The sequence below is a fragment of the Heloderma suspectum genome, chromosome 7 (assembly GCF_057233095.1).
Source record: "Heloderma suspectum isolate Gila_16-S chromosome 7, 16-S_ref, whole genome shotgun sequence".
Classification (NCBI taxonomy): Eukaryota; Metazoa; Chordata; class Lepidosauria; order Squamata; family Helodermatidae; genus Heloderma; species Heloderma suspectum.
In genome coordinates, this window is record NC_139464.1 from 26,427,363 (window position 1) to 26,444,112 (window position 16,750).

Sequence of the window (16,750 nt, forward strand, 5' to 3'; positions counted from 1 at the left end):
CACATCCCATAACCAACTCTCCAGGGCCTGTTACCTAGTTACAGCCGTAGCAGCAATGGCAACAGGAGTTTGCAAAGGAATTTGTGCTTCACGTATAGTAGCAGCCAAATGGGTGACCCTAAGAAGCAGGGACAAACGGAAGGAGAGAATAAACACCAGGGGTTCTGAGCACTAAATACTAACACTCTTCCAATTCTCTTGCTTCCTTATCTGCTCTACCCCCCACCTCCCAGTCTCTTAAAGTCTCCCGTTTTGCAACACTCTGGATGGTCTGTCTGTTTGGGCACAGTTTTGCCTCCTCTTACCATCCTAATGTGTGCTGTGTTTCATTTATACACAGTGGATGGACAGAAATGTTGGTCCTCACTGTGATATGTTCATTTTCTGCATGGGACGAACATGCCACTCTGCCTGCCCCTCTCCTCCAAGGCCAGCCTATTCTGCAAGGCGCAGCAAATACAAGTCCATAGTGGGATGTGTCCAAAAAAGGACAAAAAAAGGCCTGTCCCACCACCAGTTCATCAGATTCAGAGGCAGCTAAGACAGCTGTTTCTCCACATCAGCTTGTTTTTTTATTATTTTGAGCAGCTGTTTTGCTTTACTGTGAAGGAAATCTGGGTACACTTCATAATGCTGCAGAGCTCTCATTGCTTGGTAACTAACTTCTAGGTCAACCAACTTCTTGAACATCCAGTACCTGATGCTGCTGAACTCTCTCTCAGATTTGTCCATCTGATTATATTTTCTCCCCTGGATTGTCCCCAGGGAGAGATCTGAAGTGGGCCTTAGAGTTCATCTTCTCTCGCTCCACTCACTGCAGTATGAGGTGAATGGCCAAATCAGGAATTCCACATTTCATCTCACAGGCCCAGTAAATGTCCATGTGTTAGATAAATGTGTGATCACCCAGTCCGTCTTTCACTTATATCCATGGCAAGGGGAATGGTGAGAGGAGGAAGCATGTAAAGCCAAGGCTTTCTTGCCGGGTACAATTTGAGAGGCAGGGGCAGTATAATCAGAACATCTTATTGAGGTGGTTCCTTTGCTAGCATGCTGCTGCTGCCATAATTGTCTGTCAGAGTAAGGTTTGCACTTCCCAAATTGGAGGAGTTAATGACAACTTCAAAGCTTTAACACTTTATTTCATGCATCACCATGATATAAACCATTCATCTGAAGCAAAATATTTAACACTTGTCAGGTGTATTTGTTGAAATGTTATTTAACCCCCTACCCTGCCAAGTTGAATTTCTGTTAGTTTAATTGCTGCTGGGAGGTACAGGCATTAGTTCCACACATCCCAGGAGGAGCATCATTAAAAGGGTAAAGGCTACACAAGATCAGAGTTGTGACTTCCTGAAACATGAGGGAGGATAGATTTGGGCATGGTAGCATCATCCATACTCTCCATCAGAATGGACTTTGGGATATTCACAAAATGTTTCTCAGTATAACATGTTCTTTGATTGCAAAGTAGGAGGGGTTTTTTCAAGCAGGATAGCTGTGTTGGACCGTTATTACATAACCAACAGGAGTCCTGTGGCACCTTAAAGTCTAACACATTTCATAATCTGTCATGAACTAGAGTTCATTTTGACAGATGCATGAAGTGTTATCCTAAATGGACAAGTATGTATACACATGGCTATATTAAAGGTTAAATGTATGTAAAAGTCCTAGTGACCATTCACAAAACAATGTTGATGCTAACACAAACATCCTGGCCTTGGTAAGCTAATTCATGCCTGCAGTGAAATTAAGACCTGCTTTCTTGATTCAGGCCACAGGAGATAGAACTGAGTTTCTTGATGCACTGTAATTCAGTTGTTTCATGTTAGAGACTCCCTTTTAGTTCCTTTGTTCAAGAATGGCCACTTTTAGGTAAATATAGCTCAGACAGATCAACAGTTTTGCTGAGAAGTACTTGGTGCTAAAGATTCCATGGGAGTAGGATGAGGAATGGAAAATGTGCTTGTATTTTGAAACAGATGAATTTTATCATGGAGGATGAATTAATGCTCACTGCGTGGGTACATTTGCTAGATAAATGAGAGACAGTTTGTATTGTCATTTAAAATAATAGTAATAATGCTTAGCAATTTGGGGGTATTCACAGCACGTCACACACGTTACCTCGGTAGTCCTTAGAGCAGCATTCCGCAACCTGGTGCCCTCCAGTTGTGATGGACTAAAACCTCCATCTTCCCCAGCCAGCATGGGGATTTTAATCCCAACACATCTGGAAGACACCAGGTTGGGGAAGGCTGCCTTACAGCTACCCTGTAATGTAGGTGGCGTAATTATCCCCATAATGCACTTAGTGGCTTACCGAAGAACTACTTGAGAGCTCATGGCTGAGGTGAGATTTGAACCAGAGGCTTTTTGGCTCACTTTAACAGTACCTTCAGAAATGTAATAAAATGCGAACTTGACTATCAGTTTTATTCAGCTCTGTCTGGCCTAATAGGCAATACAGGCAGCTGTCTGGAGCAGCAGAAATCCAGGAGTGCTAGGCTAATCAAGGAAAACCTCTGGGCAGTGGAATCATTCATCCCACCTCAAAACATATGGAGTTTCCTAATTTCCATCTCCTTTCTCCATGTAAGTCATGAAGATCGTTGCTTGAATGGAGCAGGTTGAGGGGACTGCAGTTGGGAGCCTTATTGCCCTCCGCTCCCCAAAGAGCATTTTTATTTTCCATAGTTTCAATGTGCCCTTATTCACCAGTGTTGTGCGTGTGTGTGTGGTGGTGGGGCATGACTTGTAGAGCTCATCAGAACATAGCCTCGAAGGAATAGGTTCTGAGAAACGAATTTGATTAGCTTCAAAGTGTATCGCACACACTTTAGTAGATTAAAGATGGTGGATAAGAGTTATAACACCTCCTCCCTTCCCCTCCCCTCCTGAGTGTGGCTGTTAAGAATACAGCAAGGCTGTATTCTGTAGCTAGAAAGGAGGGATATGAAGAAGGGTTTTCTTTATTGCTGGAAAGCAATTTTGTCTCTTAATAACCTCCACACTGACCCCTTCCTGAGATAATCTCTGTCCAAAAGCAGCCCAACCTGCAATTTATTTTCTAGCTTATTGATTTCCAGGGCAACAGAAAGCCGGGCCTGAAGAAATATGACACGTATCCCCTGCCAGCCACCCCCTTTGGGGCATTTCTCGCTAGTGATTACTGGGTGCTATTAAATCCTACTTTCTTGTAGTGTGTGTGTGTGTGTGTGTGTGTGTGTGAGAGAGAGAGAGAGTGAGTGAATGAAGCAGCACCTCAAACTTCTTGAGTTATTTATAAGAAGTATAAATACACTCTTTGGTGCTGAGTGTACATAATCAGTGGGATGAGTATAGTGGCTTTGGCCACAGTCGGACTGGTTGGGTCCTTTACCTTTTTTTATGTTGAATGTAACCTCCACAGATTTGCTGGCAGTCCAGGGACGTAGAAGGCAAGTCCTCTTGTTTGGCTCTTGTTTGGAGCAAATAGGTGTGAAGGGAAAAGCAAAGAGTTTGAGTGGGGAATAAACTTTAAAGATACTTTTTTTCACTGTTAGGACATATCTACTAGAAACTCTTATACTGGGGTGGCTACCTCCAAAGAATCAAGGGAATTATGCTTTCCTGAGGGTGCTGAAACACTGTGGGGGATCCCTTCCCACCCCACCTAAACTTTGGTTCTGAGTTCCCTGGGGAGAAGAAATAGCTTATTCAACCAATTTATGGATAGTTGTGCTCTTAGTGTAGGTATGGATTCAGCTCTCTCTTCAAATGGTACTCTCTCCTCTTTGTTTGCTTCAACTTCTACCTTTGCCTGGCAAGCAAGAGCTCTGCTACGAAACAAATCAATAGCTTTGCCTAGATATAGAACCACAGAACCTCTTTGTGTGTTATGTGGCAAGGGAATCTGCTGCTCCATACATCTGTCACTACTCTAGATGGCATGCACCACAGCATGTAAAATGGAATATCTGTTTGCAAATGTATGGTGACACTACAGTAGCAAGCCACAGGCATTTAGGAGACTCTGGCAGGTGCGTGTTTGGGTGTCACTGTGTGTTTTCAAACACAACTTTCCATTTTGTACTTTACAACAGAAGTGCAGAACCTCAGGCCCAGGGGCCAAATCCAGCCTTCCTGGGGTCCCAATCTGGTTGTCTGGGGCTCCCCAGATGGCCACACACCCTTTCCCTGGCTCCACCACTTTTCACCCGATCATTTGGTGTTTTTCCAGCTTTTGTGCAGTTTCCCGCTTTCTAAAAGGTTGAAATGCCTTCCCTAAGGCTTGGTTACTGCCAATACAAGCAGTAAGCCAAAATATGATGGGTTTTTTGATATTTTCACCCCACCTCCTTTTTCCTTCAGCCTTGCACACCATTGGAATACACCCGCCCCCTGGCTTCTCTGAAATGAAATTCAGCCCTCAGACTGAAAGAGGTTCAACATCCCTGCATTGCAATATTTGCTTGCCACACCTACACTCATGTAGATGTGGCAGTCACCCATAGGTCATGCCACATGAATTGGATACAGTCATATTTTTTCAGAACAGCAAAAATATGCCATTTTTCCTCTTCTCTGGAGAGACTGGAGAAATAGAACTATCTAACATGGCTTTGTTCATTCAAACTTATCATTGGAGGCAGCCTACAGTTGCCTTCATAGCAAGCTGTGCAGATTTTACTGAGAAAATAAATTCAGGTCAGATTTTGCAATATAGAAAAAGATGCCCTAAGGCCATGGTTCTCAAATTGTATAGGTGTGGGTCCTTTGGGGTGTGTGGAACACCTGGAGGAGGTGTCACTAACCTCCTCAACTGAGGGGGTTTGACTACAGCAACCTGTCCCAACCTAGCGCCCTTCTGATGTTTTGGACGTCAACTCCCAGCATTCCTGATCATTCGCCATGCTGGCTGAAGCTGATGGGAGTTGGTCCACAATGTCTGGAGGGCAGCAAGTTGAGGAAGGCTGGTCTACAGGGTCTTGCAAGTTCTGACTAAAATCTCCTCTGGGCAGATAGGTGGTTTATTACCTCACCTCCTAGGAAAAGTCTCAAAAGGACACTTTTAGAGGTCAGATTTTGCTTTGGACTCTTTGGCAGTGAGGCGTGGGAGCTTAGCACCCCTTGCAAACTTGTGACTAAGCTGATGGGTAACTAGGCTTTGAAACTGGCCCTTCCCAGTGTGTTGCCGATTACTAAAGAGAATGGGAAACGAATAACTATCAGGATAGTTAAGGCATCCCTTCAGATTGCCACTTATTAGGCACTTCTCTGTCTGGAAGGAAGTACATTGAGATGGAAAGAAGAATGGGTGTAAGACAGCTCTTGCTTCACTGCTGATTTCCTGGAAGCTGATTCATCGGTAAGGATGTATGAGAATTCCATTTGGGGGGTGAAAACTTGATGGATTTGTCCAGTTTGGCCGTGTGGATTTTGTTCCATTTCCCCCGCTGGCATTGACTTGATTTGTGGCAAGTCAAGCCAAAAAGAGGATTCGGGGGGGGGGTGGAGGAGCTTGCGCAAATTTTGGGGGGTGATCTTGATATTTGTGCAAATGGTGTCATGATTTTTAAAAAAAAATATTGGCAATCTTGCGCAAATGCACACGAACTCAAGTCCACCTGTCCTCTGTGTATCCCTGCAGAGGCATACTTCCCTCTTGTCAGTATTCTTGTTAGTTTCATCCTTTCCACAGACTACTTCCTTTAGCCCAGCAGAGCCATATTCTGTACTTGTCAAAGAACTTGTCAATCCCCCCACCCACAAGTGCTGAAGTGGAGGATGAAATTCTTGTTCTTATTCTTAAGAATAAAATATGTACATCTTATTGTTAATAGCATGGATAACTAGTAAATTGATGTGCAATTTATTATGCATTTGTTGAACAAAGTTGTACAGATAGATAATATACATGTATTGCAATGGAAATGAAATAAAGAAAAATTAAAAAAATGGCAGAACCCTAAAAAATGCACAAAATATTTCTGGAATTGGGATAAAAGCCTCCACTACAGTCTGCCACTGCTTACCAGAATGGAAATGCTGTGGAATTCCATTGGGCTTAAATGGAATGGAATTCCTGGCATTGCACATCCCTTCTCATCAGCCTCCTCTCTGAAATATGAAATATCTGATCCAGTTCTTAATTTATAGGTAACTGGGATCTCATAACTTAAAGGCGACTTCTCCCTGAGAGAAGTGCAAAATTCTTGGGAGACAGAAGATTCTGAGGTATAGTATTATTCCGCAGCATCTATCTGGGATAAGGATTGGGGGCATCACTCTTGCGGTGGCTCCGGTCCTATCTGTCTAGCAGATTCCAGAAAGTGGTGCTGGAGGATTGCTACTTGACCCTTTGGCTTTTGGTCTACTCTGTGGGGTCCTCAGGGCTCTATCTTGGCTACTTAACATCGGCATTAAACCACTGGGAGAGATTGCCTAAGGAGTTGGGGTTCGGTGTCATCAATATGCGGAAGACACCCAGCCCTTAACTTTCCTTTACATCTAATGCTAAGGAAGCAGTGGAAATTGTGCAATAATGGATTAGGTGGGGCCAGTAAGCTGAGGTGTAATTCAGGCAAGATAGAGCTACTGTTGGTTAGTAGGAGAGTTGAACTGGGAATGGGGATATGTCCTGTTTTAGATGGGGTTGAACTCCCCTTGGAAGAAGACAATGTTCGCAGCTTGGGACTGCTTGTAGACTCGTCCTTGCTCCTGAGCCCTGGTGCTGGTCCTGGCTAGGAGTGCTTAGAATCATAGAATAGTAGGGTTGGAAGGGGCCTACAAGGCCATCGAGTCCAACCCCCTGCTCAATGCAGGAATCCTTCTTCCAGCTTTGGCTGGTATGTCAACTGTGTCTTTTCCTAGTTAATGTTTGTCCATTGTCATGAATGCCTTGGTCACATCCAGGTTGGATTACTGTACCGCACTCTGCGTAGGGCTGCCTCTGGAAAACACTGGGAAATTTCATTTGGTGCAAAATTGCCCAGATTGGTTTCTGGAGCCTGCATTGGTGATCATATCACCTCAGTGGTGTTCCAGCTACACAGGCTTTCCCAACCTGGTGCCCTCCAGATGTTTTGGACTGTAATTCCCAACATTCCTGACCATTGGCCATTATGGCTGGGGCTGATGTGCGTTGACGTCCCAAACATCTGGAGGGCACCAGCTTAGGGAAGGTGACGCTTACTTCCAGTTCATTTCTGGGCACAACTCAATATATTACTTCTTACCTATAGGTTCAATTTGCACATCACAACAATCCAGGCTTCTTCTTTTTTTAAAAACCCAGAGTTGTTGTGAATGCTAGTGTTGGTGCACACTGCCCAATTGCTCCCCTGCAAGTGGGAACAACTAAACAATTTAATTTAATGTTCCCTAGAAGAGTATTCTTATTGTGGGGGGTGGGGTGGGGTGGAGGGTGAGTGGGGGGGGTGAGAAAGAGAGGCTGCTCCTTCACCTATGTAGCCATTCTGATTGGATTTGGGAAGAGTCGCTGCTTTTGTTTTAATAACAATCCCATTTGTGTGGTTTGTCAAAGAGATCATACTCACCTTCTAATGTAGGGGTGGGCAGAAGGTAGATCGGGATGTACTGGTAGATCTCTGGGTGATTTGTGGTAGATTGGCAAAAGTTTGCTTAAAAGTGACAAAAAACATGACTTTTCCCACCTAAATTAGGCTGCTGAAAGGAAGAGACCTTGGTGTAACCAGGAGCAGACTATTGTGTAAAAAGGTATTGTGTAATAAATACCTTTATTGTGTAATAAAAAAACCAAATTCTTAGGATCAGAACGTGCTCAGGGTGACCCTGTTACATAATTCCAAGTCTATTGTCTCTGGTGGATCTTGGAGCTCTAGTAAAAAAAGAGAAAAGGAACGTAGATCCAGCAAACCTGAAGTCTGTCACCTCTCCTGTAATGCCAGTGTTGGTTAGGACTGCAGTCCACAGGCCCTGCCATCTATGAAACAGAAGTTCCCTGATAGGATGAAGGGATGTCTAGCCCTCACCTCCTTGTCAAATCATCCAATCCATATCTGGCACAACTATGAAATCTAGGCTTGTAGCAGCCAATCGGAGACGCTGCTGTCACTAGAATGTCAGGGCTCTTCATCCCAAAGAAAAGGAAGTTTGAATTACGAGCTCTTAAGTGTTGAACTGTTAATTAGGCTGAGGAAAGACACAGGCACACTTCGGGGTTCCACAGACAAATCTGACAGGAATTAGACCATTTCTGTATCAAACAGTCACAGGACACTCCAATAATTAGCGTCAGTTATTTAACAGAGCGAGAGAGGATTAGAGGCTTCCTCTTTCTGACACTTATCCACAAATGAAATTATACACATGTGCGCGCATGAGCAAACTGCTTGAGGGAGGACTTTTTGGCCCTAGAACAGATGGACCTGGCCAGGTTCACTTGACCAAACGTTAGAAAACCAGACCATTTCTGTCACAGGGGCCATTCAGTATGCTAAGAATGAAGGAGCTCAAAAAGGCTGAGAGAAATTGCCCTAAGGCAGAAAGGGCGACTTGTTGTCTCCCAAATGTTTTGGCCTACAACTCCCATGATCCTTAGCCAGCATAGCCAATGGTGAGGGATCATGGGAGCTACAGAGTTGTAAGGCAAAACATCTGGATGGCCAGAAGTTGCCCACCCCTGTCCTAAGGCAATCTTGCTGCAAGTAATTCCAAAACCATATAAGAAAGAAGCAAAACGGGTAGTGAAGGTCTGAGTATTGTTAGATACAGGGACCTAAGACACAGAGGCAGGAGTAGATATGGAGCAGCTTTCCCCAATTTGGATCCCTCCAGATGTTTTAGATGACAACTGCCGGCATTCCTGACATTTGGCCATGCTGGCTGTGGCCGATGGGAGCTGTAGTCCAAAACATCTAGGAGGCACCATGCTGGAGAAAACTGGTGTCGAGATTAATGTGGCCATGGTTTCCTGTTTGACATCCACGTAATGCCCATTCTCCCAGGAGATCAGCACATGCTTCGGCGCTGTGAATGGTTTTAAGTGTGACATCTGGTACCATCACATCCCAGAAAAAACTTCATGAAGAGTGCTGACAGGGGTCCGTTACATCAATAAATGGCCAAAGAATGGTTTGATTGGTACCACATCTCTGTTTCGCTCTTGTGAATGTGACCTGAGCTTTTTGTCTGTGATGGAGCAGGAAGTCTACATTGCATCCCTAAACCAGCCTTCCTGTTTGTGGGACATGGTCAGACTAATGCCTGTGGCTTTCTTTCAAGGGGAAAAGACAGTGACCACATCTTTTAAGGTTGCCCAGCTGCCAGCTTCTTTGCACATCTGCGGGGAGCTCTGGCTGCCCAGTTTAATTAGCTCACCCTGAAACTGGGCAAGCAGGACACCACTGAAGACACAGTCCCTGTTGGGGCACTTGCCCACTTCAGGTCTTAGGAGACTAACTCCACCTGGCTTCTCTTGCTGCTGAGCAATGTGTTTTGACAGCAAACGTGGCCAAAAGCTGTTTGAATTAAGTTGATTTCGGTTCTGAAGATCCTTATCCAGGCTCAGCTCATCAGCACTGGAGCTGCGTTTAGACAAGTGCCAGGTAATGAGAACAGCCGAACAGCCGTGAAGTGCAGTCTGCTTGAGGGCCTAATTACACCTATACTTATGCTTTTTTCTTCATCACTTCCTTCCACCCATGAGATGATGATTAGACCTATTTATAGGGGCAACGTTTCTTATTATTCAGTGCAGTGAAACTCTTGCCAATCAAATCAGTACCATCTGCATTTTTGATTGCTGTTTAATAACACCATAGAACACAGTTTAATTAAAGCAGGATATAAATAGACTTTATCTCTCCCCCACCCCCTTCACTTTAACTTGCCTAGGTGTCTGCCACCTACTTGCTTATTCTAAATAAATGCAAATTTAAGGTTGCATGACTTGGAAACCACTGTATCTCCACCCTTGAGTAGCTCTGCTGAATCAGAGTTTATCCTGCATACTCTCAAGTTTTATCTATCTGATTTGTGCTCATTTGGAACAAAATGCGTAATGCTTTCTCAGTGGACACAGATCTGTACAACAGCACCAATAACCTACCGGGCAATGCAGATAAGATTTGAGAATAGCAATGTAGCGTCGTAAGCATTTGCTTGTTCAGAAATGACATGTTAATAGTAAAGCTGCTTAAAGAGCTCCAAGAAACAAAAATGTGTGGGTATTTTAAGAAAAATTGCCCAGAATAGTCAGATTCTTTCTCTATCCCTGTGAACTATATGAGATTGGGGTAGTTATATCCCTGCCACTGCCACCCAGTGTGAAAATGCTACCTACCTGTGGGTTTTTATCCCACCAGACCTTCCCAAACTGTGGAGGATCTGGCTCAGCAATCCTACTTCAGACTGTATTATAAACTCAGTTTAATTCCTTAACCTCTTAAAGTCCTCTGCCCCCATAAAAATATCTAATAAAGCCTTCTCCTTAGTACACTAGCAGTATTACAGTAGTAAGATGTTAGGCTCTAGGCAAAGGATGAAGAGACATAATTGTTTAAAAGATAAAACAAATATTTTTTTATTAAAACTGTATTTATTTATAATATATATTAATATTATATAAGATTGAGATGTTACCAATAAACCTCAGTAGTTATTTAATGTGTGCTGTCACTTTAAGGAAGCTGTTATATCCTTAAACTAAATTCACTTCCCTAAATAAACTCATATGCCAATTACTCTTTCCTGAAGTCCACCCCAGCTAGCTTTCCTAGAATGACACAGAGGACAAGACTTGGAAGTTCTCCCCCAGCAGGATGCCTTTCCTCCCATTCTGTTGCTCATCTGGAAGTGAGATGTAGCTCACTCGAAATGGGCCACCTCTCACCCTCCGCTTGGCCCACTTCTGTCACAAAGGGAAATCAAGGCCCCTTTGACAGCTTGTCATATTAATGTTTAAACCTAGTAACTTCAAGGGTGCCTCGTGTGTCTCTTCCCTGTCATTGCAGAGCTCTAGTCTGTCCTTTTGAATTGATACTGCTCAATGCTCCTGTCTTCATTTTGATGATGGCACTTCCAAATCCTATGACCCCACTGTCTGATGTTCTCTTTGTCACTTCTTAACGGAAGGGAAGTGATCCCAGCACCAGAAGAAGGTGGTGTAATAAGAATTCAGAAAACGCAAATAATTCAGCAGGGAAGGTGGTATCCTCTCAGACCAAACGCTTTCTAATTATTTTGCCTGTATATGCCTTAACCTCTAATAATAAGTGAGCCATACTTTGACCTCCAAGGATATGCTTCCAGCGGAACAGAGCTGAGTGTTAGAGGTTGGCAGTGTCAAGCACTGCTTCAGGCTGCTGGTCCGATTTTCTCAGGCACTCAGTTTGAAATGAAGGGTTGTGTCATCCCCAAAGTCCTCCGTGGTGCATCTCTTGTCTCAAGATCCCCAAATCGTAGTGCTGGCACTGCAGATGGATAAATCGGGGAGTTCTAATTCCATCTAAAAGTGTTTGGACTGTCACAATTACCGTTGAGAGTCTAGTAACGATTAGAGGTCTGTAGTTGATTCAAAGAGTGTGGGGATGGACAAAATCAATTAACTCACAAATAAAATAATGAGTTTAAAAGAACTCGCATAGCTCTTGCAACCATTTAAATAACTGCCATGGAGTAACCGGGTAGTCTGAGAGGCCCCCATGGGATGGGCTTGGGAAAAACTGCTAAAATGACCAAGTTTGAAGGGCCTCTTGCTGCAGACCTCTGCGTTGCACTACATTGTGCCCTCTTGCTTCCATTTAAAAACGGAATTTTAAGCAATTCGGTCAAAGAATAGGTTAGAAACTCAGGTTCCTGGAGTCAAAGCCTGAATACGTATGAGCCTGAATACGTGTTGATTGTCTCCTCAGGCAAAAATGGCTGCTGTAACCCAGAAGTATTTCTTGGAAGGACAGACATACTCAGTTCCACTCATCCAGCCTGACCTCCGCAGGGAAGAAGCTATTCATCAGATAGCGGATGCGCTTCAATACCTGCAGAAAGTCTCAGGCGATATCTTCAACAGGTATGGTTTGGCTATATTGGGAGGTCAGAAGCAAAGAAGTGGATCCCTGCATTGAGTGGTGGCTTGTTTTCTCTGTTTTTTCATGTCCCGTCTAGTCTTTCAGCCTTGGGACACCTGATGGGCCAAGAGATGGAGATGGCCAATGGAGACTCCAGTTTAGCTTTGCCCACTCTTCCCCTACATAGTGGACCAGTGTTGTGAAAGCAGCAACCTCAGGGAGTCCTGCCCCACACCCCTAGCAGAGGATATTCCTGCCCAACAAATTAAGCATTGGACACTGCTTCTCCCCAGGAAGGTGATCAAAATATCATATCCTAGGAACCGCTCCAGCAATAATCATCTCCTGAGAACATCTCCGGTACACCCTCTGCTATGCAGGAATCCAGTCTGGTTTCTTTTTCCATTAAAAATTTGATATCCAAGACTGTTAGATCTTCTAGTCTTTCAGGGCCTTAGTCCAACATATCTTGGGGAGCGCCTTTCCCACCAGTTAAGATGGTCTAAGTGGGGCCCTGTACTACAGTTGGATATCTATAGCAAGGAGGAGGGCCTTTACAGCAAGAGCCTCAAGTTTATGAAACGACTTCCTTTTGTTCCTCCTACCCAGTGTTAGGAAAAACCTCAAAAACTACCTGCTTGTACAGATAGGGTTATATTACTATAGTAGGTTGTCATTTCTATAGTATTTGAATGATCACTGAGACACTCGTGTTTTTCCGACATTGCTGACTGTTTAAGTCAGCCTTCCCTAACCTGGTGGCCTCCAGATTTGTTGGACTGCTACTCCTATCATTCTCAGTCTGCATGGCCGTGGTTGCTGGGAATGATGGGAGTGGCAGTCCAACACAACTGGAGGGCACCAGGTTGGGGAGGGCTGGTTTTAATTGTTTTAGTATATTAAATTGCTACTGTTGTGCATCTTTTCTGTTTGCTGCCTTGAGAACATAGAGAGATGAGATATAAAGGCTGTAAATGAAACCAGTCAACCTTCCAGTTGCAGCAGGACTATCAAAGCTCAAGGAGCTTGGAATGCCACATCTTGGAATGTGTTGATGGTGGAGAGTGACATTTTCCAAACATAGTTGAGCTTTGAAGAGGGGGATGTGATATAGACTGTTCTCTCCCTCCTGCTCTCTCTCTCTCTTTTTACAATGTTAATTTTGGGTATTAGACTGTGACAAATTAAGTACTCTTGCACCAACAGCCACACTAACTGGGAAATCTTGTTGTTGTTCTCTGTCTACATCTGCACGCACACCACAGATGCAGTCTTGGCTGTGTACAGTTCCAAAATAGTCTTGTGCACTAAAGAGGGCAGCAGTCATTTTGTCAAGGTAACTATTGAGAGGCTTGTAGTTGTCCACCGTCTGCCTGCCCAATAAATAATTGTTTAAAGTTGACACAAACATCTTAACACAAGTAACTTAACAACAATGATAGAAAAAGAAAAGGAGTCGTGCTTTTTTTCCCTCATGAGATCAACAGAAATTCCTCCCTGCTTTGGAAATGAACTAACTCCCAGTTTAAACATGATACCAGGTATCTTTAAAAGAATGTACCCCATATGGCAGAACCTCTGGCTCAGTGGCCAAATCTGACCCACCTGAGCTCCTAATCTGGCCCTCTGGGGTTCCCCAGATAGCTGCACTCCTTTCCCCTGTCCACCAATTGTTTGGTGGCCTCCCAGCTTTTGTACTGTTTTTTTTCTCATTCTGAAAGGTCGACGTGGCTATTTTAAGGCTTACTTACCGGTAGTAACAGCTTTAAGCTAAAATATGTTGGCATTTTGGGTTCTACCCCTTTTCCCCTTGGCTCCCACCTCCCACTGTGATGTGGCCCCTGGGAGCTTCTCCAAAATGGAATTCAGCCCTTGGGCTGAAAAAGGTTCAACTCCCCTGCCATACAGGGTTCCATGTGCTCAGCATTGTGTAGAAACCGGGTCACTGTTGCCTATCTATGTGTGCAACATTAGCACACTAGGGAACTGTGGCCTGGGAGTGCATGACAATGGCCATAATTGTCAGGAGTGCTTCTGAGCACAGGGAGGGGGAGAGCAGTTCAGATTCTGAAGAGGAACCGCCAGACATGGGGGAGTTATGTTCTCAGGCTAGTCCAGACATAGATAGGCAGGCTCCTCAGGTTTCAAAGGTCCAGCTGAAGACAGGTCCCTCGTCACCCCCCCCCCCCCCCGTGAGAGACAGTGAACAGGGAGAGGCAGTGTTTAGCGGGTCTGAATTAATAGATGCAAGGTGCAGACACAGAGCCAAGAGGGAGATGGCCAGGGTGGAGCTTAGAAGGTCTTCCCAATTGGCCCTGCATGAACAGTGGTGCTTAGAAGCCTCATGAGAGAGAGACCTCTCCCCACCCCATAAGTTAGGTAGTGAGCCGGCCTTTCTTTCAAATGGTGGGCAACTTTTGCACCTACCTTTTGAACACCCTGAAAGGCATTTCCTTGCAGACAGAGAGTCACTGAGACTTTGCATCTGTATGACCCTTTGTGGTAATGGAATTAAAAGCTGTAGATTGAAGCTTCTTGTCTGTGTTTGATTCGGCGTTTGAAGATCAGTGGGGGCAAAAGGGAATCCTGGCAATAATGTTTCGGGTGCCAGCATCCCAGTTTATTTGCAATATTTTGAAAAGTGCCTGGTGTCCCATTTAAACCAAGCCCCTGAAGGTGTGTTTCTGTACCATTCAAGGGAAGACAAGCTGATCTCTTAGAACACACTCCTGGCCTCCTGCTTTCTAGATAGGATTGTCATGTATTCCACCTCTTCATCTTTTGCTTGTGGAAACTGGATGTTTAATCACAAAAATGAAATTGTTAAAAATACAGGAAGTATGACTAAAGTATCCCAAGCAGATTATATGCAGTTTTCTAAAAACACACACACAACTAGAATCAACCTTATGATTAATACTTGCCCAGGGCAAGCAATGGCTAATCCCACATTCGACCCACCACTGTGGCACAGAGGTAGACGCAAGTAAGGGTGGTAAATGCGCTTGGGTTTATGTGTAAGTATGTTGTAATGTAATATTACAACAATATAATAACATAATACGTTGTAATATTATATTACAACGACCTTGCTTAAACACTTGCTTAAAACATCTTGTGTGAATTTTTTTTTTAATACCCAGGCTCTGATTTGGATGGTAGCAGCCCCAGATGCTTCACTGTATGCACTCACAGGAAAGGATGCCTGGTAGATAGCAATGCTTGCAATGGAAGATAGATGCTAGTCCCAAAAACACATACAGTCCCTTTCTTGACATTATCTTATTCGTTATGCGCATGAAGGTATGAGCCAGGGTGGACTCTTTAATTTCTGTACATTGCAACGCCTTCGCATCCTTCTACTCTCTTCGCATGCCTGTCACATTCAGATCTTGGAATGCCAACCGTGGCACTGCTCCCTCACTCTTGAGTGCACTTATGCCTTGTAATTACTAATTTTTTTCCACAGCAGAAGAGACTCCATCAGGCCTTTTGTTTGCTTTGCCTTTCCTTGAAGCTCTCTGATATAATTAATAATGATTTGGTAATTATGCAGGCGTCTGATTAAAAGTTCCACAACCTTGGGTGTTCCGTGCCAATCAAAGGGGAAGCTTTCAAGGTGAGAATCTCACCACTTAGCAGAGAATGACCTTTTTCTTTCTGCTTTCTTGAGATAAGGTGTCTAGATCTCATATTTCCAGGAAAGCGGTGGCTTATCAGGGAGGTGCATTCAGCTTTGAGGTTTCAAAGAGAGAGTTTGCTGGGGTTATGGATAGGAATGACTCTGGCTCAGCGTGTGCAGTGAATGTGTCAAAAGAACTTTGAGCCTAAATATCAGCCCCACACGGGAGCGTGTTGGGACAAATGTACAAGGAGAGATTTTTCTCCCATCCTAAAGGTTTGCCCGTCACACAGGATTCTGTGTTGATGCTTCGATTCTGCTTTGAGCACAGAAAGCCACAGAAGTTAGCATCACAAGGCTCATAGCTTAACTTCCAAAAACAAAGTTTCTAGGCCTTACGGTTATAAAGATGTCCTTGAAAATGTGTGCTGAAATCTTAGAGACCAGGGGAGTTTTTGAATAAGAATCCTGTGGTGAGGGAACGGGGAAACAATGCCCTATATAACTCCTTGTCTCTCCATATGACTAGCACCTAGCTGCCACTGTGCCTTAAACTACCTGCCCTGTGGCCAGCAGAATAAATGATGCATAGAACTGCAAGAATTTTGATGTGCTTTTCTTAACGCACTGAGCACACAATACCCTGCTCACGTGTTCAAGGGTAACCAATTCAACATAGGCCAGGGTACAGATCCAGAAGCTGGATACTGAGATTTACTTGAGCTTGCAAAATGACTACTGCTTGCTTCACTAGCATGTTAAAAACAATAACAGGAAGCTGGAGAAGGAGTGGTAGCTGACTAGAGCATCTGCATCAAGGACTAGACCACTTGGAAGCATTTTGAAGCAAGGCATTGAGAACCCTTGCCAAGAAAGGCCCAGGTATCTGCTGGTTTGCCCTGTGCCGTCCAGAGGTCCTCTCTCTTGAGAGCTTCTGCAAAGCTCCCAATACTAATCTTAACCAGTCCATATAAATAGTACGAAGCTGAGACTCCCATACTCCCGTATCTCAGGTGCCAGCAGTTCAGGTAACTAATGTTCCCAGTGTCACGCTAAGTACACAAGTCACCAGACCCCAGACTCCTTCTTT

The 16,750-nt window shown here is 44.2% G+C and overlaps 1 protein-coding gene across 2 annotated transcripts in view; it reads left to right on the plus strand.

Moving 5' to 3' along the window:
- Nucleotides 1-16,750, plus strand: part of WASHC1 (WASH complex subunit 1) — a 72,562-nt gene that overhangs the window by 15,961 nt on the left and 39,851 nt on the right. For both annotated transcript variants that reach the window (XM_084809368.1, XM_084809367.1), the window contains one exon: nt 11,886-12,040. In XM_084809368.1, the coding sequence (XP_084665494.1) occupies nt 11,892-12,040 (149 nt within the window). In that variant the 5' untranslated portion in view covers nt 11,886-11,891. The remainder of the gene's footprint in view (nt 1-11,885; nt 12,041-16,750) is intronic.